General features: G+C 61.0%; 1 protein-coding gene across 2 annotated transcripts; it reads right to left on the reverse strand.

The window, feature by feature from the left end:
* Window positions 1-353: 353 nt before the first annotated feature.
* Window positions 354-24,516, reverse strand: MAPK8IP1 (mitogen-activated protein kinase 8 interacting protein 1). 2 transcript variants are annotated; one of them, XM_050897241.1, is made up of 13 exons: window positions 24,431-24,516; window positions 16,768-16,873; window positions 10,907-10,915; window positions 9,675-9,890; window positions 5,719-5,800; window positions 4,608-5,483; window positions 3,861-3,936; window positions 3,230-3,402; window positions 2,829-2,938; window positions 2,562-2,681; window positions 1,489-1,559; window positions 1,042-1,140; window positions 354-589 (listed from the first exon to the last, which is right to left on the reverse strand). In XM_050897241.1, the coding sequence occupies exons 1-13, from the start codon at window positions 24,514-24,516 to the stop codon at window positions 517-519; spliced, it is 2,097 nt and encodes a 698-aa protein (XP_050753198.1). In that variant the 3' UTR covers window positions 354-516. The 2 variants fall into 2 exon arrangements, with proteins under 2 accessions (XP_050753198.1, XP_050753197.1); XM_050897240.1 differs by lacking the exon at window positions 10,907-10,915 and having other exon boundaries at window positions 9,675-9,908.
* Window positions 24,517-25,364: the final 848 nt, after the last annotated feature.

The raw sequence follows: 25,364 nt of genomic DNA on the forward strand, positions 1-25,364 counted from the left end.
CCAGCGCCTGGCAGGGAGGTGATGCCCACCTAAGGCAAACCCATCTCCTAGGCAGGAGCCAGCACGTGGGTCTTGTTTGCTGTACCTGCTGTGTCTTCATACTGCGAGAGTCTGACTCTGCCACTGCATTAAAAGTCACCCCAGAAGGATGTGACGGGAAGCTGGGCCATGGTCACAAGGAGGAGATGCTGTCACCCCAGCCTGCAGCAGGAAAGGGCCTGAGCACGCTGCTGCCCACCCCTCCACCACTCACAGGCAGGGCACCCAGCGGGTGCTTCTCCAATAGAATAAACTAAGAGTATTTTGTACAAGAAACACAATTTGTCCAGCCCTCCCCCCTCCCGTCCCCCCAGCCCGAGGAAGGGGAGTCATGAAAAGAGGTGGCGCTCCGTGCCCTGGGGAGCCCTGCCCCGGGCCCCCTCCTCCTCCAGGCTCAAAGCAGCTCTTGTCCATGCACGACACGGGGAAGGGGCGAGACTGCAGCCCTGGCTGTGCAGGAGGTGCCTGTGCCAGCCCCTACTCCAGGTAGATGTCCTCCGTGGGGCACGTGTACTCCACATACTCCTTGTAGAATTGCTGAAAAGCCCTCCTGCAACACAGCACCGGGCAAAGCTGAGCAGCATCCTCCCTGCAAGGCATTTACAGAGCCCCTCTTCCCCTCTTGCCCTTGGTCCCTACCCTGCGGCCAGTTTGACCCTCCCACCCCAAGCCCCTGGCCTCTCCTGCATTAGCACCCAGAGCTGCCATCAGAACCACAGGGTCTCCATCCTTGCTCTGGTCCCCTGCACAGCGCATGACTTTCAGCCATCTGCCTGCAAAGCCTTGCACTGGGACTTGTTCCAGTGCTGTCAGGAATATGCTGCCCATAGCCCTGTCAGCCCTGGCTCTCGCCCCAAGCCTCTCACTTGAGGGAAGAGGTGCCAGCCTGGGGCCAGGTCCAAGCCCCACACGTATGGGGAGATGGCGGGATTCAGCCTGGCTGCCTCATTCTTCCTGCCCTTTGGGAGCAAGCACCTCCCTCCCTGCCCAGCCAGGACTCACCCTACAGACTCTGCCAGCGGCTTTGTGGACTCCTCCGAGACAAAGACATGACAGGCAAATCTGTGGTCAGCAGGGTGCTTGGTGATGAACCCAAAATATCTGAGGGCAGAGAGTGGGCAAGACTGGACCAGCAGACAAGCAGGCACAGGTACCCCAGCATCCCTGAGGTGTACCCACCTTAAGCACAGGGGTTTGGGACCTGCACCCCACCCCGAACCCAGCGGCCACCAGCTTCCATGGCCCATGCCCAGAGCTGGGATGTAATTGCCATCCAAAGGCTGCTCTTGCATGAAGCTGCAGCACTGGGCTCTCAGGACCGGGGCGCTGGGAAGCCTCCCCTTCCCTTCCCAATCCCAGCCATGCTGCCCTCGCGGAGCGGGAAGGCAGCGAAGCCTCCGTGCCAAGCTGCTGGCATTGAGAGCTGCCCCACGCTGCCCCACTACTTACTTGTTGTTCTTTGGATGGTACCCACAAAAGGAAATGTTCTTCAGCTGGAAAAAATGGCTACACTTGTTTACCTGGGGGACAGAGAGAGGACCTGTCAAAGCTTTCATCCCCACCGCCTCTGTGGGGCAGTCGGTATCTGGCCCCTGGAAATATGTGCTTGGACTGAGCAGTGAAATAAATTGGAGCCTGATCCTGGGCTGTTACCAGAAGCAGTTTCAGGATGGCCCCAAGCACCTCCACACACGGTACTTTTCCAGGCAGCCCTGCTGGCTCCCATCCCAGCTGCCTCCAGCTTCCCTGGAGGCCCCGAGTTGGGCTGTACTGGTGCTAGAGTCAGTGCTGCTGTTTGCCCAGCATGCACAGCCCTTCTCCCTCACTAAAAAGGCTCTCAGAAATACCAGCAGATAGAAGGTGAATGGATAACTTAAAACTAAATAAGTCATTCAAGCCTGGGTGTTCAAAGGGTGCCAGCCAGAAATGAGAACTCATTTATACAAGTTTAAAGAGCAACCAAGTTGATGGCATCCTCTAGATACAGGCAGGACTTGTAGAAACCGCAGCCCAGCTCCCTGCCACAGCATCCACAGCCATGAACCACTCCTACTCACCAGCTGTAGGGAAGGTTTCCCAGCAGCTTGCTGCAAAGCCCTCACTTGCCTCTGCCCAGCATCTCACCGTGCTTTGCTAGGCTACTTATGCAGAACGCTAATCAGCAGCCTGCCATAGCCAGCTAAAGAGATTACAGGGCAGATCTGGAGGACACCACTCAAAATAGTAGCAGAAAGGTTTAGAAGCAGCTGACAGATTACCCGCACGGCTCAGCTCCCAGCATCCCAGTGCACTGATGCGCTTGGCAGCCGCGAGGGCATCAGCCGGTGGTACGGCCCAAAGCTGGAAGCTTGTGGGGTGCGAGGGACCCTGAGGTGGGCCTACAATCCCACTGATAGCATTTCTCACACCCTCAGATGTAGGGTGGAGACTCTCCATTTTCATATGCAAACATGACCTGTAGCACAGGGGGCATGAGCCAGCAGCCGGGGAAGGGATGAGATGAGCGGGGAGTGGGGCACTACCTTGCTGTGCTCCTTGGAGTCATCAGCTTTCACGGCAATCTTGACCCCACGCACGCTGATCTCCAGGACGCAGCTGGAGGGTGGGTTAAAGTGCACAGTGAGGCGGCGCGTGGTGGCAATCTGGTGGGGGAAGACAGAAAGACAAAGCCCTGGCACTTGTGCGCTGTTATGATGGCTCACCCTTTCCCTTCCCTTCCCCACTGAGGCTCTGCCCTGCTGCCAGGAGGAGCAGGCACTCCTGCTCCCAGGGATGGGGTGGGACACTACCTTCTGCATGGCCGCGCACAGCACGTCGTTGCCCTTGTGATAGGGAACCTGCACCGAGCCGAGGAACTTCACCCGAAATTGGTCCACCCAATCGCTGCTCTTGGCCAGAGCTGGAAGAGAGAGCACACGGTGGGGATCGTCTCCAGTGACCGGGAATATGGGCTGAGACCCACCTCCCCGCTCCATATTCCCACCCCTGCATGTTTCCCTGCCCAGGGAAGGCTTCCCGCAGCACCAGGTACCAGCTCCCAGCATCGCACCAGAAGCTGCCCATCGCTCCCTGCCGGGTGCCCAGCTTGGTCCTCCCTCCATCCCCCTGCTCAGCACTAGGCTCTGCTCAGCAGAGAGGAGGCGGACACAAGATGGGGGACATCAGCAGGCTGCACTCAGAGGCTTGGTACCTGTTACATGGTCTGAGTCCTTGGTGACTTCGATAGCATAGTAGGCAGGAAAAATGCCCCGGTCGCCCGTCCGCATGTTGTAGGCCTCGTACCAATAATCTTCTGCCTGCACTTCCACCAGCAAAGGATCGTCCACCTCCAGCTCCAGCTCATCCGCGTGGCGAGGCAGAAACCTGGGCAGGGAGGCACTAGCACCTGGCCGCCCAGCAGCGCTGGTGGCCTTCTCACAGGCACACTGCTGGGGCAGGGGGCAACGCCAAACCTGCCACCAGCCCAGGCAGCACCCTGGCAGGTGTAATGAGCCATGGGGACCTGAGATGCTGAATAAAGCACCTGAGCAGGGTTAGGTTCAACAGGTGGCAGCACCCTGGCACCTAAGGCAAGGGTATCCCTATGGCACCACCCATGCTGCTCCCCAGAGGTCCTGGCTGCCCTCAGAGGTCTTGCCACTGCAGCAGCCTGGGCAGATGTTGCTTCTGGGCACAACACGAGCTATGGGCAGTGGTTTGGTCCTCGGGGCTTCCCAAAAGCTGGAAACACTGGGGTTTGGGCTGGCCCCACTGTGGTGGGAGGGCAGCACTGGCTTTGCCCCGTGAGAGGCTGGGGACACCGCTCACGCCTGCAAGCTCACCTAAAGACGGCACGGTGGGTCTGCTCCTGCTCCTCCCCGTTGATCATGCAGGAAAACAACCCGAAGGACTCGGCACCTGGGGACGAAGGCAGAGGGGGACATCTCAGCGTTGAGGAGTCAGCACCACAACCAAGGGATGGACATCAAGCCAAACAGGCTGCTGATGCTCCTGGGGGATGGCTCGGCCCAGACGAAGCCGTGCGGTGCCACACAAGAGAAAGGCACAGCTAGACCTGCTGCACTGGTGCCCAGTGGTCTCCGCTGGGACCACGACCTCCCTGCGCCACCCCACACAGCTGTGACAGCCAGTGTCACCAGCACTGTGGGACTGGCCGCACCGCAGGAAGCCCTGCCTGCCGGGGCATGCCACTAGCCCTGGTACTCCCTCGGGCTCAGGGAGGAGAGGGACGCTCCAGGAGGGATACTGTCCCCCTGCGAGACCACCCAGCCTTCCCCTCAGCACCCTCAGCATGGCCACACCTCGGGCTAGCCAAAAAAGCAGCCTGAAACACCTCTGGCCACCCCAATCTGCAGATCACAAGGCTTTTCCAAGCCCCCACCTCCACCTCCCCAGCCACCAGGTTCGAAGCCACAGGCTGCAGCAAGCAGAGCTGGGGCTGGTGCCTGCTGATGGCTCTCCACCTCGCTGCGGGGCCCTGAGCGTGCCCTCAGACTCGTACCAGGGATGGGCAGGGCTGCCCGGGCGGGCAGCTACCAGCCCACCTCCCCCTGGTGCCCAGCACTCACTGGAGGAGCGCGCCCGGCCGCTCATGAAGACGTTGAGGAACTTCTTGGAGAAGTGGATGTCCGCCTCGGGGGTGGAGTCCTCGGAGAGGCAGACCGAGTCGCGCTTCAGCGCGTCCTCCTCGTACTCCTCGCCGATGGCTGACTCGTAGGGTGAGGAGACGCAGTTGTCGTAGACGGTGGCCGAGTCGCTCTCGTCACTGTAGCCCGAGTAGCACTGCTTGAGGCTGACCAGCTCCAGCTGCATGTTCTCATCCACCACCAGCGTGTACTTGACCGAGTCGTAGGAGAGGGCGCTGGTGTCCGAACTCACTGAGGCTCTCTGAAGGTTGTGCCCTGGACGGGAGCCACCGCTCCCGCCACCACAGGAGGCCCTGGGCAGGTTTGTCTTGTCAGGGGAGGACATGTAGTCCAGCACCTCATCCTCCTCGCTGATGGAGGGGTTGGTTTTCCCCGCCAGGGCCGAATAGCCAGAGGTGTCGATGTCGGAGCTGATGGACATGCGGTTCTCACTGGACTGAGACAGGAACGGCTTGTCAGTCTCCAGGGGGTCTGAGTTCTTCTGCACGGGCGTCAGGTAGATCTCCTCTGTGGCCTCCAGCCTCACGTCCGTCTGGTAGCGGATGCGGTCCCGGTGGGCCTCGGGGCCCCTCGTCGTCACCACCACCACGCTGGCGCCGTGCGGTGGGGGCCGGCTGGTGGCCTGGTGCTTCTCGGGTGGCCGGGACGAGGTGACGCAGGTGGGTGCCATCTGGGTGGCTGCTGTGCGCCGGCACGGGCTCTCTGTGGATGTGCCCCGGTCTTTGGTGGAGGTTGTGCTGTTTTGGTGATTGACCTCATCACTCAGGCAAACGTGGTCGTGGGGAGGGGTCTGCTCACCTGGAGGGGAAGGAGAGCAGCATTGACAGCCCTGCAGAGAGGGATGCTCCAAGCTGGGGAAGGTGGCCGGGGATGCCACCAGACTCAAGCTGGACATGTCTTGCATCCATCTGGGACGTTTTCCCCAGCCTCCTGCTCCAGCAGCACCTGCCCCAGGCTCTGGGCAGGGGCTTTACTCCTGAGAGCCATGAAAGGGTGCAAGGAGCTGCCCCTGGCCAATAGCCCGAGAACTCACCCGTTTTCAGAGGGGACGACGACCGGGACACCCGCTCCTGCCAACTGTGCTTTTTCCCCAGAGAGTTGTTATTCAGAGTGTCCTGAGGAGAACAACAAAGCCGCCTTGTAGCCCAAACAGTAAACAGCACGTGGCGCAGCAGCGGCGGCGGCACCCATCCCTCCCCGGGTCCGCAACGCCCCGCTCGGTTCCCCCCTTGCCTGGGCACGCGGTGCTCAGGGAGACCACCCTGCCAGCCCCACATCTCACCACGCCGCCTCTGCAAGAGCTGGTGCGGTGGCCAAAGCAGTGTGGGCAAGGAGCCAGCCAGGAGGCAGACGGCCTGGCCTGGAAGGGTGTACTCGTCTGCCCCGGGGAGACTCGGACGCAGGAGCCCATGGCTGGATGGTCCCAAGCCAAAAATTCAAGAGCTGAGCCTGCCTGGAGCCCACCTGGGCTGGGTGGGCACGCTTTGCTCCTATCCCTCTGGCCCTGCCCACCTTCAAACCACCCAACGTTATTAAACAGGGGAAGTCCCAAGGGGTAGGGGATGTGCTGCTGCCCAGCTGGGAGCCAGCTACTGGATAGACTAACACCTGCTACTGGAGTCATCCATATTGGGTGTATATAGGGGTACACATATACACACACACACATATGTGTGGATACATATCTATACATGCACACACACACACATATACATAGTCCACTAGCAGACATCAGTCCTCATCAGCTGGAGAGGAAAGGCAGGATCAGGCTGCCCGTGCTTAGGTGAGTTTCTGTGGGTGCTGTGCTCTGCCTGCTTTGCCCTGGGTGGCCGGCCATGCGTGTGCACATGCATGTGTGCACAGGAGAACACGTGCTCAGCCTCATTGTGAGACCCGGGCACTGAAGGCCACCAGGTCCCCTCTAACGAGCACCCTCCTGCAGACGGGGGACAAGTCCTCCCTGCCCACCTCAGCAGGGCGTGACATCCCGCCTGCTGCAGCCTCAACCCCGGTCCTCTCCTCCACCCCCAAGTTGTCCCTGGCTGCCCACCCCCAGCCCCTCCTGTGGGGCACCGGGTGTTTCTTCCCCAGCTGCAGCAGTGACATTTTCCACGCTGTTAGTTTTTGCTCAAGTACTAAGCCCCGTTGGGACTCCCTGGATTTTCTCACAGCCTTATCGCCAGCCTGCAGCTATTACCAGAAGCACAGGAGCTGCCCCATCCTTGCTTTGCTTCCCCACCAACGTGAAGCAAGCCTTTGCCCTGAAAGGTCCACTCAGTTGCATGCTGCTGAACCGCAGCTGCCAGATCCCTGCCTCCGCGCAGGGAGGGGAGAGACCCCGCCACGGGGCTTTGGCGACCTCCCAGCATGGCCTCCACGAGCCCCTCCTGTGCCAAGGCAAATAATGGCGTGTCCCCGCTTGCCTTTCCCAGGAACACGATGGGCCGGGATGCGGGCCAGGCAAGCTGCCGCAGTGATGGCCTTCTGCGTGCAAAGTGCCACGGGGCCAGCATACGAGCCAGCCTGGCTGCCCAGACTGGGACAGGAGGCAGCAACACAGCAGGCAGAGCCCACCAAGCCCACTCATCCCACAGGGCCAGGGCGCTCTGGGGTCTGCAATGCCCAGCCAGAGTGGAGAGGCATTCACAAGGTCTCAGAGGATGAACTTAGCCAGTCCTAGCAGCTGTTTCTTCCCCTCCTGGGAAGTTGGGGATGTTCCTTTCACCGTCTCCAGGCCACCTGCCTGGGATGATGATTACAGAGAGCCCAGCAGCAACCGAGACATCACCAAGCCAGCTCCTGGCCCTGCAAGGAGAAGCTGGAGCAGAAGGTGGGACAGTGCCCTGCCCGTGTGCACCCTGTCCGGCACGAGGATGCTGCAGACGCGGGAGGGCAGTCCGGTGCCCTGGCTGGGCATTCAAGAGAGGACGCATGGCCACAGTCCCTCTTCTAACCACCTACAGGAGGCAGGAGCTGGGCAGGCCAGGAGGGGCCAGGAGGGTCTGGCACAGGTGGAGGTGGATCTCCCAGGCCTATCCCCAAGGGATGCCCTGCACCCTGTCCTCTCCTTGGGGCACCACATGTGGGCAGGGAAAAAATGGCCTTTGGCCAGACGTAGGCATCCAGAACGGGCACCCCAAGCACCTTACAGCCAGTCTGCCTCCAACACTTCTCCTGCCTCTCGCTAGATGCCACTGACAGCACTGCCCTCCCCGGCCAGCCATGCCCCAGCCCTGTGCACCCATCCCCGTTGGCTCTGGGCTCCCACTGCCAGCTGTGGCAAAGCCCCCACCTCCCATTCCCCACGTCCTCAGTTTGGGCCATACCCGTGGCTCGCAGTGCAGCCCCACAGCCTCCACCATTCCCCTGCGAGGGGACCATCAGCTCCCCCTCCCCACAGTCTATGCAAAGCCCTCCCACCCCCCAAGTCCCTCTCTGCAGGCTTGTTGCCACCTCTGGACAGTGGTTGGGACTGGCTGCCCGGGAGGGGGGCCCTGCTGTCCCCCGTCCCCCCAGCTGGATGTGGCTGCCACGTGCCACTTGCTCTTTGGGGTCCCCGCACAGGGTGGGACAAGGCTGCCACTGTCCCCTTGTCCATTATGCTTGGTGGGGCTCCCTCCGCCTCCCCAGCCCTGCTGCTTTTGTCCTCGGTGCCAGCTGCCTCACCGGCGCCCATCCTGGCTCTGTGCCTTCCTCCTCCTCCTCCTCCCACCCATGGCCTCAGGCAGAGAGCTGGCATCAGCTGCTGGTGCTGGGCTGGTGACACCCAGCTCCGACTACGCCCCATCTGTCACCCACAGGGACACCTGCCTCTCGCTTCATGCTCCTCGGCTGAACGTCACCGCGACGAAAATCCTCCTACTTGGCAGAAGGCATGGCTGAACGCAGGAGGGTGGCAAAAATAGCCCTGCACATCGCGCATCCTGCATGGGTTCATGAAGTTTGCAGGAGAGATGGGGCAAAGGGACTCCAGCCACCGCTCAGAGGGTCAGCGTGCGGGGCACCGAAACGCCACCCGCCCTGGGGATGACAGCAACCCCATGGCTGCGTGGGGAAAACCATCCAAAACCTTGTACAAAATTTGAGCACAAGCAAGACAACAGAACCCCCTCGTCCTCCCAGCCACCATTTTGGGTGTTGCCGTTCTGTCTTTCAAATTTTGCACGGGGCGCTGATACTAATTTTGCCGGGCGCCACTGCTCAGGAACAGAGGCCGCTGAGTCCCCACCGCCAGGCACAGGGCACCTGGTGTCACCATCATGCGCCAGGGCTGGCGCTGCCCCAGCCTGGGGCAGCTGGAGCCCAGCCAGCTGTTGGCCAGTGGTGCCGTCCCTGGGCTCGCCACCCCAGTGGCGTGGTGCCCCATCCCGTGATGGCTCATTCATGCGTTCGGTACGCCATGCCTTGTTTGCTCTCCATCCCCACGGGGTCCCTTCCCCGCTCCCACCTTGCCCCTGCCCCACGGCTCTCTGCCAGGCCCCATGGGCTCTGCTGAGGGTGCAGCTCGGTCCCACCACACTGATGCCCCTTCCTGGCCTGTTCCCTCCCCACCTCGGCAGCAGGCATGGAAGAAGGACCCACCCGGCCCCTAAGCCCCCCCATCCACTGCCCGGGCAGGGGGCACAGCCTGCGGGGGCTCAGCGGTGCGAGGGGGCGGCCCGGCAGGGAGTGAGCACGTCCCCGTGTCCCCCCCGGGCCCGCACACCGCTCCCTCCGGCTCTGCAGCAGGGGCCGAGCCTGCGCTGCGCCCGGCCTGGAGATGCGGGCGGCGGCGGGCAGGGACCCCCGGGGAGGGGCGGCCGCCCCGCCGGGCATCGCGGTGAGGGGCAGCGGAGGTCCTCCCCGCCATCCCTCCAGCCGAGCCCCGCCATCCCTCCCTCCCTCCCTTCATCCCTCCGAGACAAAAGCCCCCGGCGGCGGGAGCATCCCTCCTTCCTCCCCTGCATCCCCCCGCCCCGCTCGCCCCGAGCCCCCCCGTCCCGGCCTCACCTGGCTGCGAGGCACCTGCGGGAAGAGGTTGAGAGTTGTGGGTCGCTTCGGCCTGTAGACATCCGTGGTCCCGGCCGGGGGGTCTTTCTGCAGCGGCTCGGGCGCCGTCTGCTCCTCGGCCGGCGCGTCCCCCGCCGCGTCGATGAGGTCGAGCTGGAGCATCTCCGCCTGCAGCCGGCTGGCCTCCCCGCCGCCCGCCGCCCGGGCCCCGCCGCCCTGCCGGCTCACATGGCCCTGCCGGGATTAGCGGCCGCGATCAGGCCACGGGGAGGGCGGGCGGGCCAGCAGCCGCCGCGCCGCGCCTCCCGCCGGGGCCGGGGAAGGGGGGGCCGGCGCCGGTGCAGCCGCATGGGCACCCGGCGGCCTCTTCCCTTTAAAGGGGCAGGGATGTTATTCCCGCGGCCGGGAAGCCCCGCGCCCCCCCCCGCCTCCCCAGGCAGGCGCGGGGCAGCATCCGTCCTTGCTCGCTGCCCCCGGATGACGGGACACCCCCATCGCCTCATTCCCGGCCGGTGCCTGTAGGTACATGCAACCATCACATTTACCATGAAGTGCACAAACGTGCACACCCAGGCTTCATCTCGACATAACAAGGACATTTTTTACAGTGAGAACAATCATTCAGCAGAACAACCTCGCCAGGGACGTGGTAGAGTCCCCATTGCTGGAGGTTTTCAAGATGCGACTGGACAGGGTGCTAGATAATCTCATCTAGGCTCCCTTTCCCACGAAAGGTTTGGCCAGGTGATCTTCTGAGGTCCCTTCCAGCCTGGCCTGCCCTGTGATTCTTCCTCCCAAGGCAGACCGTGCCCTTTCTTCATTCCTGTCCTGGCAACCAGGACTCATACAAGCACGCAATCATTTTGGTTGGAGGTTTGGTCCAACCCCTGCCTGGAGCAGGTCACTTGGGGCCTTGCCCATCACACCTGAATATCCTCACGGACAGAGAGCCCACCGCCACGTTGGGTACTGGCGCCAGTACTGCACTACTACTATTTTTTGTCTCTATGGGGTTGAAATTTTCACTGCACACCTCTGAGAGGAGTCAGGCTCCTTCTTCCCTGTAACACCCATTAGGCAGCCAGGGACAGCAGTTACATCCCCCTTTGGCCTCCTCACCTTGAACAAGCCTTTTCTCATACACCCTGCATTTGCACATATCGGGACTTGAAGCTGTGCAGAAGGGATGCCTGACGAGCCGGTAGCCCGGCACTAGCTCTCCAGTCACCAGCTGCTGGTGGCTGAGCTCTGGCCAGGGGCAGCCCCACTCCTTCCCCTTGCACCCTTTGCTCTTGGAGCAGGGTGGCCACCATGGCCCGCAAGGGCTGTGAGGAGCAGATGCCCCATCGTGCCACCCGGGCTGGGCCCCAGCACTGAGCCACCGCACTCCTCGTGGCTGTGTGGCTGGGCAAAGAGGCACCAATGTCCCGCCGCAGCTGCAGGTGTTTAAAGGTCAGCGGTTTCCTTCCCAAGCCGCCTTCCTTGCAGTAACCGGAGCTTGCACATGCACAGGTTGCTGCAGCTAGCCATAAAGGCTGTGACTTGGCATTAGTGAGTTGAATTCCCCGTGTTATCAGCTGTTTGTGGTGACTGGAAAGCTTGTCAGTGGGCAGAGGTGGTGAAGGGCTTTTGTTTTGCAGCTGATGCTATCCATGTCTCTGGCTGCACAGAGGATGCCCCTTGAGCTGTGGGAGAAGAAACAGCCCCAGCAGCTCTGGCAGCCTCTCCAAAAGCTCTCGCTGCTACCAGCTCCTAAACTGTCAGACCAAAGCCAGCACAGGCAGGGCTCTGCCTGCTGCAGGCATAGTACCAGCCCTGTCACGGGGGCCATTTCATCTGTGTCCCTGCTGCAGTCCTGGCAGGTACCAAGTGAGCACCTGGAGGAGCATTGCCACCAAAACTCGTCCTCTTGAGGCTTTAGACATTTAACTCTCTTGTTTTTAACGTGAGCCTTCATACAACAGGTTCTGTGTTTCCGTGGCACCAGTTGCCTGTGGCAAATCACATGGATTTTAACAAAGAAACTGAGGCACAGGAAAAGAACTAGGGGGAAATGTCAGCTAAATAGATTATACCTAGCCAAGGTAGGTGTATTTGAGTCAGCTGGTGATGTTCAAGCTAGACTGCTAATGATGCTGCCTCAGTAATCCTGTAGCTGCAGCAATCACTTGGAAAACTCACAGAGGAGGGAAAGTCCCAGAAGGATGCAGAAAAGCAAAACAGTGCCTGTTTTGAAGAAAAGCGCGCCCTAGGAGGGATGCACCAATCCAGGTTCAATAGCTAGGAGGAAACTACAGCCACTGCAGGTACTTATTGATGGCCTGTAGCACAAGAAAGTGATTTTGAAACCACACAGCAATAGATCACCTTACCATCTGAGCGGGACCTGCGGTGATCTGCAAAGTGAGGGCAGGGACTAGATGTTGGGAAGCCTTTCTAACTGGAAGGATGCTGCCCCGCCAGAACAGGCTGCCTCGGGAGCCATCTAGGAACAAGTTAATGTCACCTAAGGCCAGCTTGAGTATGCTCATGCCTCAGCACAGATGCAATGGTAAGGTGACTTCCCAAAGTCCCTTCAGCCTGTGGGAGACATTAGGGCATGTGGGAGAGCAGTACCAGTGCCCAAATCTTGCAGTGGGATGTACACAAGATACACACCTGGACCCCGATGCAGTCACGGGGAGGCTCACACCTCCATTACAGAGCTGTCCCTGGGATGGCCGTGACGCTGGTGTGCTCATGCTGATGCTACCTCCAACCCGCACAATGCCGTCCCAATGGCAAAAAGTCCCAGTGTCCAGCAACCAGTCTCTGATGGTGCCAATGCTGTGGTCCATGGGCCCCAGGGGGGCTGGAGCAGTGCGAGCCCTGCTGCAGTTGTGAGGTGCTGGGAGCACCCCTGAGAGCACTGGTCTAGCCAGGAGAACCGCCTGTGTGGGGGCTGATGCTGACCCCAGGAAGAGACAGATGCTGCTTACTTCCCTAGGAATGAAAGGCTTTTGCAAGAAGAGTGGGGTGATACACAAGATGTTGCTTGAGTGACCCTGGTCCCTATCCCCTATGGTCGAGAAGGTGAAAGGCTCTTCCCTGCTCCCCCACCCCTGCAGCCTTCCCTGTCAGAGGAGTGACAAAACGTTCAGCTGGGAAAGCATTTTATGAGCATGTGGAAGCAAGGGGGACTTGCAGAGCGGAGAACACAGTTGTCCCCTCTCCCTACCACTTGGCTGTGACTGCTTTGCTCCCAGCTTCAAAGCGCCAGGAGAAGCCTCTCTGCCCCCAGCCTGGCACAGCCGCAGCTGGCGATGGATCACAGAGGCAGCTTCATGGGACAGCCTTTGAAAAGCCGCCCAGAGTAAGCAGCCGCCTTGCTGCTGTATCCTTTGCTCCCAGCCCGTGCAGCCGGCTCCCCGCCGGTCCCCGGATCAGCAGGTTGGCCGGCTCATGGCAGCTGCTTCCCCCTTTGCAGTGGGTCCCGCTGGCCTTCTGGGGGTGGCTGCTGCCAGCGGCACACTGGATCAGTGACGGTGAACATCAAGAGGAAGCCCGGCATTTCCAGCAGTCTTATTATGCTGGAAAAACAAAGCGTTTTGGTTTTTTTCTCCACATATCTGTATCTTCATGGCTGGTTCAGGCTTTTTCACGCAGACCACAAAGGCTCAGCACAGCCCTATATTGGCTCTTTTCCTTTGGGCACTCATTCTCGTGCTCCCAGGTATTTCCAAGAAGGGTATTTCTTATTTTTTCTTTTTTTTTTTTTCATTCCTGCATTAACCATTTTCTGCAGCTCCTAGAATACAGATGAGGCACCGAGCCTTTATTAACCGCAGCCTGGCTGTTTGCTGGAATCCATCTTGCTGAAACCAGGGATTGTCACCCCAGATTTCCAAGCCACCAAACCAAGGCCAAACCTGAAGCAAAGGCCTGGTGCTTCTCTTGCAACCGTCCCTCTCAACATGCCCGACCGCTGCCATTTGCAAGGCAGGGGTGGCGTCCCTTGCCCCGGCGGCTCCTGCTCCTCCCCAGCCGGCCTCCTCCCCTGCCGTTCAATAGCCCTAAAGGCAGCTCTGCTCCTCCGCTGAGTCCTCTCCTCAGCCCACCCCTCGCTTCGTTCCTGGTTTTCCTTCACCCGGGACTTCTTGTTGAAATTAAGTTTTTTTTCAGCCACGCTTGGGATTATTCCTCCTTCTTAGTACACAGTCTCCCGTCCATGAGGTGCAGTCCTTGTTGGTGGATAGTTCCCTCTTGCACAAACATCAGTCTACGCCTCCTTGCAGTTTCTGTGTGTCTAAGCCACTATTTCTGGAAAGCTGCTAAAATAGCCCATGATGAAGTCATCTTTGTTTTTCCAGGACCAAACAAAACCCCAAACCCCACCTCCATTTGGGTGTTGACCTCCGCACCGGCTGCCCGTTCCTGCCACGGGGTTTTGCCGCTGAGCAGCTCTGCCTTGCCAAGGTCACCAGCCATCCCCATCCAGCAGCCGCCTTCCCAGCCGTCTGGCAGGGTTTGTCCCCTCGCTCCTTCCTGGTGCTTTCCTGCTTGCTGCTGGGTTACTGTGCCTGCCCATCTCTCCGGAGACTCACTGCTGGGTCGGGAAGCTCGGAGCAGCTGGATGCCCCCAGCCCCGCACCTCAGCACGCTTCCCAGAGCCTGTTTCCCCCTTCCCCGTCGTGCTCTGCTCCAGTGCGATCTGGCGACCTGGCAGCTCGCTCTCACCCTGCATCTCTCACTCTGTCACTGGGCTTTCGCCAGCCGCCTGGTGCTGCAGGGGCAACTGGGGCCATCCCTCCATCCTATGTACCATGGGTGCTCTGTGGCACCGGCACCGGCACCGGGAGCTCGCCATGGGCAGGGCATCAGCATGGGCCCCCCCCGGCCCTGGCCCTGGTGTCGGACTGACGTGCCAAGCCAGCCATCCCCACGTGATGCAATTAGCTGGCTGATGCCGGCCACGGGTCATTACTGATTTGCTGGCCCCCGCGCTGTGCACAGACCCGGCCAAGCCGCTCCCTCTGGGCCTGGCTGCTTCCATCAGGCAGATCCTGCAACCCTGTTGCCCCGAGCTCGCTCCGGATGGCAGTCAAGTCGGAAAGCTCCCTGGCTCTCGCCTTTGACGTTTGGGATTGAAAAGCCCCTCTTGCCATCGTTGCTGTCACTGCTTTCAGTTCTGCTCCTCGGGCAATCCTCTGTGTCCCATATAAACCATTTGGACATATTTTTAGCAGGCATTTTTTCTGAGTGTGGCAGGCTTCTTCCTCTGCTGTGTTTATGAATAGCTCGTTGCTTCCCCGGAGGCAGCCTCGCATCACCCTTCCACCCCAGCAAACTCTCAGTGCACCCGGGTGTTTGTGCAAAGCAGCTCCGAGCTGTCCCCGGGGAATGCATGGGGCTCACTGCTGGAGCCCGAGTAAACCCTCTACCGAGGGTCAGGTCTCTGCATTGCAGAGCAGGGGTGCAGAAACCCCTCAATAAACTGTTTTAAATGGGCAAAACAGTCTGTTCTTCCTCATCCTCAAGGAAGGGCTGCAGCAGTTGAGCTGCAAGTCCCCCCCCTGCTCCCTTACCCTCCCTGCCAAACCTCAGCCAAGGCTGGCAGTCTGTAAAGAAAAAAGAAATCCTGTCCTAAGAGCCTGGTGGTGCTACCAGCAGCGGAGAACTGGGATGGCTAATGGGAAGCATCCAGTAACACACCCACAGCCCCTGCCTGCCTCATCTATTGCAGGCAGAAGGATCTTCCCAATGCCCTGCCCTCACTGCGGCTGGGCCCTCATGGACACCAAACACCGGGTTTGCCTTTGGTTTTGCCTCCAGCATTATCCCTCCTTCCTTCAGCATACACAGCCCACGAGCCCAGGCTTTCCCCGTCTTTCCCTGGCCATAACGTCCTGGAGCAGGAGGAGGCTACGGCCAGAGCAGAGATGTGGAGCAGCAGCCCCATCTCTGTGAGCAGCCAAATTTCTGCTGGGAAGGTCCTGAATTAGACCAGGGAGCACAGCAGGACACCTTCACCTCCCAGGGATGAGGTCTGCCTGTACCCTCGTGCCTGCAAAGAGGGATTCCCAACACCATAAATTCACTTTCTAATTTTAAATCTGCAACAAATTCCTCTGCCCTTCCCCTCCTCGCTGGGTCTTTACCAGTTTTGCAGCAGAAATATTTCTCCTGAGGGATGAAATGGTTCTCAAACCATTTGGTTGCTCCTCCAGCATTTGCATGCCGTCAGCATGAAACATATTGGCAAAATGCAGAATCCCTGCATATTTCCAAATCCAATGTAATACTCAGTTTTTCTCCACATTTCTGCCCCCGTGGCCTTCTTGGGCAGTTCAAATAGTGGTGTGAACCCCATCAGGGTCTCCACAGCATGCCCCAGGGTGCTTAAGGTGGGTGGGAGACCCGCCTGCAGCATCCACACAGGCTTCACAGCTCCCATTTTTATTTCACCTGCTGCCTGCTGGGGTCAGAGCCACCTCCTCCATCCCTGTTTCACCAGCCTCCAGCCTCCAGGTCTCCCGCCTCCTAAACGCTTGAGGACAGTTCTTGTCCTAAAGGCAGCTAGCAAGCCGGAAGGAACGCCTCAGGTGAGCAGAGGAGAGCTCTCACCATGCCAGCCTGGCCGCACCTCCAGGCCCAGGGATGCACGTGGGGGCAGGAGGCACAGCCCATGTGGGACCTTTGCTGCCACCTCGCACGTGTCCTCGCTTCCCGAGGATGCTCATCGGGTGCCAGAGGCTCGCTGGCCACCGCACCCAAATGGGGGTCATGCCCCCAGTCGCGCCAAAACCCTTAGGCTCGTCCCTGAGGAACAAACTCAAGCCCCTCCAGCACAGTGGGAACCAAAAGGCACCGGCTTTGAGACGCTTTTTTGTCCCTTGGGTTTGTCTGGCTCAGAAAGGATCTGCGCTGTGCCGCGGTGAGGAGAGGGCACTGCCGAGCGGAGGGGATTGGGGGTCATGGCAATGGGCACCTTGAGGAAGTATCACTGGCCTGGGGACCTTGTGGTCCTGCATGGGTGCTGATGGTCCCACCAGCCCCACCGGCATGCTCTGCCCATCCCCATCCCTGTCCCGGTCCCCATCCCCATCGTGCTTACCCGGGTGGCCAGGCTCTCCTTGCAGTGCAGGCTGATTCCACACTCGTCGGTGATCTCGGAGAGGTCTTCATCCTCAAACTCCTCAAGGCTGATGTCGTGGGTGAGCCTGGGGGGAGTGGAGATGGCGCGATCACCCACTGCACAGGCAGCATGCTGCCTGTGGGCAGGGAGCAGCACCGCCCACCCTGGGAGAGGCTCTCCCGGTCTTTACTGGGAAGAAAGACTGGGAAGGGGGCTCCTTCCAGAGGGGATGAGTCTGTCCCCACCGAATGGCTGGGCTTGGCATGGTCCACAGCTGTGGGGAGGCAGGAGGAGTGTGCCCCAAACCAGCCCCTGCCTGACCGAAGGCAGCAGGGGCGTGCAGGTTGGGAGAGCACGGGACAGACAGCACAGCCAGCCCCGTCCCAGGAGGTTTGGCTCCCACCATCCCAGAGAGGCTCTGGGGTTGTCCCAGCTGGGCACAGACACCCAGCGGGGCAACGGCTGGGGTTACAGGGAGAGGAAGGGCTGGGGGTCCTGGCAGGTCACAGCTGGAGGATGGACCCACTGGGACAGGTGACCACATCAAGACCCACAGACCTTGCAAGCACCACAAACCCGCTGGCCATGGCATGACCAGCTCCCGAACTGCAGCTGGGAGGGGTGACCCAGCCCAGGTGCCTGCAGTAAGAGAGGGCAGTGATTTCCCTCTGCGCCAAAATCACTCCCCGGGGTGACTGTGGGCATCCCCGCAGCCATCAGCGCTGCCAAGCCTGCCTGCATGGCCTCAGGGGTCCCTTAGGGCTGTCAGCCCCCCAGGCTCATTACACCCCTTCAAAAAGTTTACGGAGATATCCTTTTAGTGGCTGGAAACGTGCTGACGAGTGGGCTCCTCGCGTGCTTGCTTGCGTTCCCGGGGGGATGGCGAGGCACTCCTGGCTTCTGTGCATTAAAACATTTCTCCGTGGTAGTACCGCAATGCTCCTCTTGCTTATTCATTACCATGGGGGTAAATAAAAAAGCCCAGCTCGAAACTCTTCTGCCAACCAACTCAGCCCCCTGAGTTTTGTCCGGAGCAGCCACAGGCACTGCCTTGCATGCTGCCATTTCCATTTGCTCCCAGCTCCTTAGGCTGGGAGATGCTCGGGTGAAAGTGCCATGCCGAGCCTGTCACCCCTCTCTGGCTTGGCCCTCACCGGCAGGGAAGGAAGGAGAAGAGTATTTTGTGACCTGCAGAGCTCCTACCCTCACTTTAAGCATTGCTCGCGCACCTTGGAGCTCCCCACCCTGCAGTGGCACCAAGCCAGTGCCATGGCGGGGTAACACCTCCCTTGTCCCGGCCCCCAGATAGGGGAAGGAGCAGGAGAAGTCTGTGGGGGAAGCAGCATCTCCCCTCCATGTTTCTGAGGACCCTGCCGGTGGTGGGCTCCTGGGGTGAAGGCGGCTGGGAACGTCCGTGCCCATGGGGGCAGCCCCCGCGAGACGCATTGGGGGGGCAGAAACACAGCATTCAGCACAGGGTGGGGTGTCTGGACCCCCCCCCCTTGCCCATGTCCTCCTGCTGCTGTCCGTGGGAGGGAGGGAATGTGGAGCAGAAGGCTCATGACGAGCCTTCAAAGCACAAATCGATTTCTTCTCTGGTTACACAGGTCACCAGGGTGGGACATCATCAGCCGCTAATGCTTGGGGCCTCCACTCGCCACGGCATGGGAGCGCAGTGGGCGCCGCGGGGTCCTGGCGAGAGGCACAACGTTGCCAAGGGGCTGGCAGGGGCTCCCCGGCTCTGCAGGAGCAGCTGGGGTGGGTGGCAGCGCCCCCCGCTCCGGGATGGGGACAGGCAGCCCTGCCCGTGCTCTCGGGGATGGGGAGACGCAGCGCAGATGTCCAGCACCGGCCCTGCCTGCAGATGCTGGTGCGTGGCAGGATGCGGCCGGCCGCCTTTGCCGCTTCAGCACCCGGCTGCCACGCAGCTCCCTGCGCAGCCGGGAAAACTTTGGGCTCCACTGGGTGCCAAGTTTGCTCCTGTCCTGTGGCCGTTGCTCGCGGAGAAGGGTGATGTGCCCAGGGGCGAGGGGCTGCCCCTCGTCACCCTGCACGCCCACAGGACAGCCCCCCTCCCCAAGACCCGGCCGGTCCCCTACCATTTCTCCCACTGATCTTCCAGCCAGCTCTCCTCCTCGGTGCTTGACTCCATTTTCAAGGGCAGCTGCATTGAGGAGGACCCCCCTTCCCTGGTGGACACGCTCCCACCCTAAAAAAGAACCCCGGGCCTGGGGCGAGCAGGAGTGAGGGAGATGACAGCCGAGCCCCAGGCGCCTGCTGCCCCTCCGCCTGCCCCGTCGCAGTCTGTGGCTGCCGGCGCTGCTCTGTCTCCTCACTGCGCAACCTGGGGAAGCTCATTAAAAATAGATGGAATCAGCTGTCCTGGAGGGGAAAAAAAAAAAAATAAAAAATAACCTCCCCAGCTGAGCCAGTGCCAAGTCCCTGCACTCTGCCGGGGATGCTGACTGCCTCCGCCTGCCAGCCAGCCAGCCCGGCTCCTGGTCCTGCTCCAGCGCCCGCTCCCCAGCACCCGCAGCAGGCACAGGGGATCTGCTTACCCCGGCACAGACACCCACGCCACCCGGCCTCCTCCTCCTCCTGCCCTTGCAGCATTGCTGGCTGAGCCAGGGACGACGGGCTCTGCCCCTCTCTGCTCTGCCACAGCGACGGGATCCCTTCCTGTGGGAGACAGGAGCATTCGTCCGGCTTGTCGCCAGGTAGAGTGGGGCCGCTCACCGACACAAAGGCCGGAGCGTTTCCAGCACAGCGGGACCGGCATTGCGGCCGGCTGTGTTCCCCGAGCAGAGGGAAGCAAGAGGAGCGCCTTCACCAAGGGGCAAGCCCAGCCAGCGCAGGGCAGTGCTAGGAGCACTGCCCCTTCCCTGTCTGCCCCCACCTAAACCCCAGCCCCGCTCCCACCTCAGGCAGGGCCATCCCTGAGCTTCCCCAAACTCTAACCCCTGTTAAGGGCCAGAGAAATACCTGGTGAGCTGCTCTGCCAGCTCCCACCCCTCTTCTGCTGCCGCCGAAGGAAATAGGGCCCTTTCCCAGGAGGGGCTGCCAGGTGTTGCCGACAAACTGTTGGCATAGCGGCCTCAGATAATCCTCCGTCGCCCCCATGCCTCCCGGACCCACTTGCCGCCCACCAGCATGCCGCAGACCGTGAGCCTCTGTGGAGCCATTCACCCCTTGCCCCATCGGCATGGAGCCAAAGCAGCTCTGGGAAAGAGGTGCCCACCCTCATTTCGAGATGGGGACAGGGCATCCCCCTCTCCACCAGCTGTACGTACACTGCTCTGGCACCCAGCAGGCTCATGCCCCACTGCCGCCCATCGCAGCACTGCCCTCCTGCCCCACGCTGGCACCCACCTCAGGAGCTCTCCTTGGCCCCCCAGCCCAGGGGCTGTGAGTGACGGGTGCATCTCCCACCAGCCTGACTGGCACTGCCAGCTGCTTGGGACCCGGCTTTGCCCCCGGCCGGGTTAAGGTGGGTGTCCAGTTCACTGGGTGGCCTGGTGCACTCCGCTGAGCTAACCTGTTGCTGGCTCTCACCCCACCAGTGCCATGCCGCTGGTGAATGTCACTCGTGATACTGTGTTCATTGTCTCTCAGCTCCCTGATAATGGCATCCAGGGCTCCATCTTCCCTATAAGCTCTGCCTGGAGGCACCTCGTCTGCTCGAAACCTCCTTGCTTAATGCAATGAATAAAGAAATCTCTCTCTCTGTATTACTCCCGCCCTTTTCTCCTCTCACATGGATGCTCCAGGACTTCCTAGGAGACACAAGGAAGGTTCTCTGTTATCCCCCCCGCTCCCTGTGCTGGAAACACCCCTGCCTTTCTTGCTTCTCAAAGAGGCTAAAAATACCAGCAAAATGAAACAGCTCTGACTCCCCTCACCTCCATCATTGGCAATAAAAGTCTGAGCAGGACCTACACGGGTATTTTGGCCAACTTCCCTCACCAGCGGCAGCAGCGGAGGCACGGGTGCCACCTGTGTGCTGCTGCAGGTGGGCACCATGGTGCTGCAGGAATGTGGGAGGTTGCCCCCCGGCTGCCAGGGTGGGCAAGCCCGGCGTCTGCAGAGGTTACGGGCACCCTCCTGAAGGACGTGACGTGCCGAGAGGCACCCGGAGGCTGGCAGCCCTGCTGAATGCACGAGAACTGATAAACTCAGGACACCCGGGAACTGCGAGCGAGGGAGCACACGTGGGTGCGTGAGCGGAGGCAGCCGTTACCTGCCCGCAGCAGGAGCAACTTGATCGCAGTCCTAATAACAGCCTTATAATCAAGCCTGGCTGCTGCGCATCCCTCGGCTCCATCCCCTGCCAGGGAAAAGGGGACTTATGGCATCACCTCCCCAGCCCACTGCTGCTGCGCGGGATTTCCCACGCAGGGACTTGGCCGGTGCAACACAGCACGATGGAGCTGGGGGCTCCAACAAGGCCAGCTGCCCAGGCCATACTCCGATCCTGTGCTCCCAGGCAGCATTGTGTCGAAGTCCTGTAACCAGCATCAGTGGGCAAAATAGTACTAGCCTACATTTGGCTGGCCCCGCGTTTTTTCTTCCATTGCAAGAGCCACAGAGACTCTTTTATTTGAACCGAGGAGAAGGTGCCTTTCTCTCTCCATCAGAAGAAGACAGCCCTTTCGTCTCCCCTCACAAGAAGACAGGTAGCCCCACTCCGACGCCCAGCTCATCGCCTCCAAACAAGCTCTTCCGACGGTTCCAGATGAGCATGGCAGGCACATGAAACAACTCATAGTGCTAGGACTGATTTTTGCCTCAGCCTGAAGGTGCTTCTTTGAACTTCCTGAGGAGATGGAGGGGTCTTCTTCCCCACCGGAGACCTCCTCCCCTCCTGAGGCCCTGTCAACAGCACGGGAAATCACATTTCCCACAGGGCTCCCCGAGGAGCGGGATAGTTCCCCCTCTCTCCTGACCCATGCAAATAACTCCCTAAGGGTTTCCTTCCCTGGGAGGCTTCCTGCCCCAGCAGCTAGGTGGATACTCTTTGCTTTTATTAGGGAAACCAGGAGATAGAGGAGATCGGTCACTGACCCCCACCACATCCCAGCTACACCAGAGCCACACTCCTGCGGGCAGTGGGGCAGCCAGCATGGCGAGCGCTGTGGGGCCCTGCACCCAGCTGCACCCAACTTGTGCCAGCCCTCCCTGCCCCTCTTATACTGGGCAGAGGGACCCCGAGCCCCAGAGAGCCCCTCACAGGAAAGCATGGCCTGAAGCACTGGCAAAGCTTCTTGGCAGGGTGAGGAGCTGCAACATGGTGTCCTAGAGAAAGATGTTAAGGAGCCCCAGTGGGGTGCAGCCCCCACTGTGAGGCTTTGGGAGGCTTAAGGACAATGGGGAGGCTGGATGAGAAGAACTTTTTTATTGCTGTCTCCTAAAATGCTGCTGTTCTTGTCGTGGTGAGCAGCCACCTCTGAAGGTCCTCCTGGCTAAAGGAGGGCTCACCTCACCATCCTTCTCCTCCCACCTCTTCTCAGACAACACCAAACCATCACCGGCAATGAGGACCTGCCAGACCACCATCCCTGGCCTCTTCAGAGCTTGAGACCCCAGCCCATCAGGCCGCTTGCTGGCCAGGACCAAGTCCTCTCTCAATTCAAGCCAACCGATCACCTAACGCTTGTGCTGGCATGTTGCCACTCAGGGAGCTGGAAGAGCAGGCGAACGTACCAGAGGGCAGAAAAGCTGAAACACCTTGTCCTGCAGGCAGCACGCTGGGGCAGAGGGCAGGGCTCACCCAGGACCTCGCTGCCAGCCGTGGGCTGAGCACTCACCCTGAGCCGCACTCATCATTGCCAGCTCCAGCTCAGCCGTGGGGGATGCCCCTTGCTGAGCCCCCGCGGTGGGGACGCAGGACCTGGGACAGGCACAACCCAGGCTGTGCCATGTAACCCAGCTTGCCAACGTTTCACATGTGGGGCTCCCTCCTTGCATGCCGCTCCCCGCCACAACGTCGCCTCTGGTCTGCCAGACCCTGCCCCAGGCTCAGGGACATCACCACCATCTCCTTTCACTTCAAGGCTCACACACCGAGCTCGACGCCTGGGGAAGATCTCGCACCCCTGCCTTGACTCCTCAGCTTTCCGCCTGGCTGCATGGCCTCCTCCATGGAGGTCAGTTCTTCCCTGGGGCAGGCTGCCAGCACGCTGGGCTCCCTTTCCGAAGGTCTGAGGCACAGCAAGAAGCAGCATCTCGTTGTCCCTCCCAGGGCATCACTGTTTGCTGGGGAGTGTGAGGGTGCCCAGGGGACAGCCGCTGCATCCAGGACAGCGCTGGGTAGCGAGCCCGACCCTCTCACAGGCCCAGAGCTGCTTGAAAGCTCAGCCTCCAGCCCCCGGCTCGGTGGCCAAGCCCCTTCTCCATGGTGGACGTTTCCAGAGACAGCATTTAATTGCTCGATTTGCAGGGTTTACCCAGCCATGTTGCAACAGCTCCTAGCAGCTCTCGCAGGCAGCGCTGCAATAGGAGGTGGCTGCCGAAGCCCCGGAGCCACCCAGCAAAGGGGCTCCAGGAGCAGAGGAGCCCTTCAGGGGTAAATTGCCTGAACACCACCATAGCTCGACTGCACCTGCCTGCTTCCTCGCAGGGACCCGCTGGCCCCCAAGCCTCAGGGGCTGGGGCCTGCCAGAGGTAGGCACGAGCTTAGCCGCGGCCCCAAGTGTGGACCAGCCCCTCCTTTCCCTCCCCAAAATCTCACCACACAAAGCAGCTGGTACTGATGCCCCCTTCTCAGCCAGCTCCCCCGCAGCACCCCTGGGTGCCAGAAGCAAGCAGAGAGCAATGGCTGACGATGGCACAGCCGCCAGAAGCAGCGAGCCTCCCCCAGATGGCAAGCGAACAACACCGGGCACCGCACCCACGGGCAGTGGCAGAGCTCCCTTACCCGCCCAGCGCATCTCTGCCCCAGAGCTGCCCTCGGGAGGCACCAGAGCCTCCAAAGCCCCCGGCCACCCCTGGCCTGGCCCATGCCATCGGAAGTCCCCGTGAGCAGCCTCGTTGGGTTTCAGAGGAGAGACAGCCCCCTGCATCCCAAATCGATGGGAGTGCTTGGTATTGCCGAGAGGATCAATTCTGGCACTCTCCCACCGTCTCACTTGGGGTTCCTGTTTCACAGGGGTGGGAAGGAAGCGGGAGCACCTGGGATTTCTAGGAAAGGGCTAGAAAAAGGCTTTCCTGGGGGTGGGGAAAGAGATGAAGGTTTTTTCATGAGGAAGAGGTGTTTGAAGAGGAGATAAGACAGGTAAGGAGCCCGGAGGGGTTGGAGGGGGACATGGGGCCAAGCAGGGGGCTGGTGGGAGCTGCAATGGCATATGGGGTGAGGGCCAACATGGGTTGGGGGGGGCTGAAGCAACATATGGGGTGGGCGGGCTGAGCAGTGATGGGGGGGCTGGAGTGATGTATGCAGTGGGGGTTCAGCGGTGCCGGGGGGGGGCAGAAGGGATGGGTGGGGTGGGGGGCCAAAGGGATGCACGGGGAGGCGGCAGAAGCGCTGGAGGAGGCGGGGGCCCGGCGCGGCGGTGCGGGGCGGGGGCTGCAGCAGATGGGGAGCGTTGCCCGGGGCGGGGGCAGGGGCAGCCCCGCAGGGGTTCCGCGGGGGGGGTGCGGACAGTACCTGAAATTGGGGGGCGAGGCGAGGTGCAGCCCCAGGAAGGGGGAGGAGGCGGGCGGGGATGCGGCTCCTTTCTCTCGCTCCGCCATTCTGTGGCTCTCTCCATGCAGGCGGAGGGCGGGCGGGAGGGAGGGAGGCAGGGAAGGAGGGATGGAGGGAGGGGGATGCTGGCGGTGCCGGCGGGGAGGGACATACCTGCCGCCGAGGGGGAGCGGCGGGCGCGGCCCGGGGGCTCCTTCCCGCGGCCCCCGGCGGCAGCTGCAGGACAGATGCGGCCGCAGCTGGAGGCGACATCCTGCACCCCGTCCCCAGCCGCACGGCCCGGGCCCTGGGAAACGCCGGCCCCTGGGAAACGCCGGCCCCGGCGGGGCAGATGTGCCCGCAGCTGGACAGACCCCCCCCCAGCTGTGCACGCAGCTGGAGGCAGCGCCCCCCCGGGCAGATGTACCGCAGGTGGCGGCGGCAGCCCCAGAGCCCCCGGTGCCGGGGGTGGCCTGGGTCTCCCCCAGGCCCAGGGGAGCAACCCCAGGAGCGGGGCCAGCTGGCAGAGGGGGCAGGCAGCAGCCCAGGGTGAGGGGCTGGACACACAGGGCCACTTGCGAGGGTCTCTTCCGCAGCAGGGACATGCCTGGAGGCAGCAGGAGGAGCAGCTCAAACCAGGCTGCACTTTCCCACCCATCGCAGGTTTGCAGCACGCGGCTGGCAACAGGTCTGGCAGCCCCAGCACAAACCCTGTCCCTGTTGAAGCTTGCAAGGGCTGCAAACACAGCAAGGAGAATTAAAAAAAGCAGCTTATACACACGTTCCACAGGCACAAGGGGGGAAAAAACGCATCTCGAGGTTGCAGGTCTCTCCCCAGAACAGGCAGACCCATTCTTGCATCCAGCTATGTCCCAAGGAGCATCTTATCTTGGATGAATGCTACCCTTCCCCACCA

This window comes from Gymnogyps californianus, chromosome 5, assembly GCF_018139145.2.
Source record: "Gymnogyps californianus isolate 813 chromosome 5, ASM1813914v2, whole genome shotgun sequence".
Classification (NCBI taxonomy): domain Eukaryota; kingdom Metazoa; phylum Chordata; class Aves; order Accipitriformes; family Cathartidae; genus Gymnogyps; species Gymnogyps californianus.

Coding starts and splice junctions, on each gene's coding strand:
- MAPK8IP1 (XM_050897240.1), bottom strand. CDS start 24,516: ATGGCGGAGCGAGAGAAAGGAGCCGCATCCCCGCCCGCCTCCTCCCCC. Junction 5,484..5,718: donor GTCGTCCCCTCTGAAAACGG/GTGAGTTCTCGG, acceptor CTTCCCCTCCAG/GTGAGCAGACCCCTCCCCAC. Junction 590..1,041: donor CCGCTGGCAGAGTCTGTAGG/GTGAGTCCTGGC, acceptor GCTGTGTTGCAG/GAGGGCTTTTCAGCAATTCT.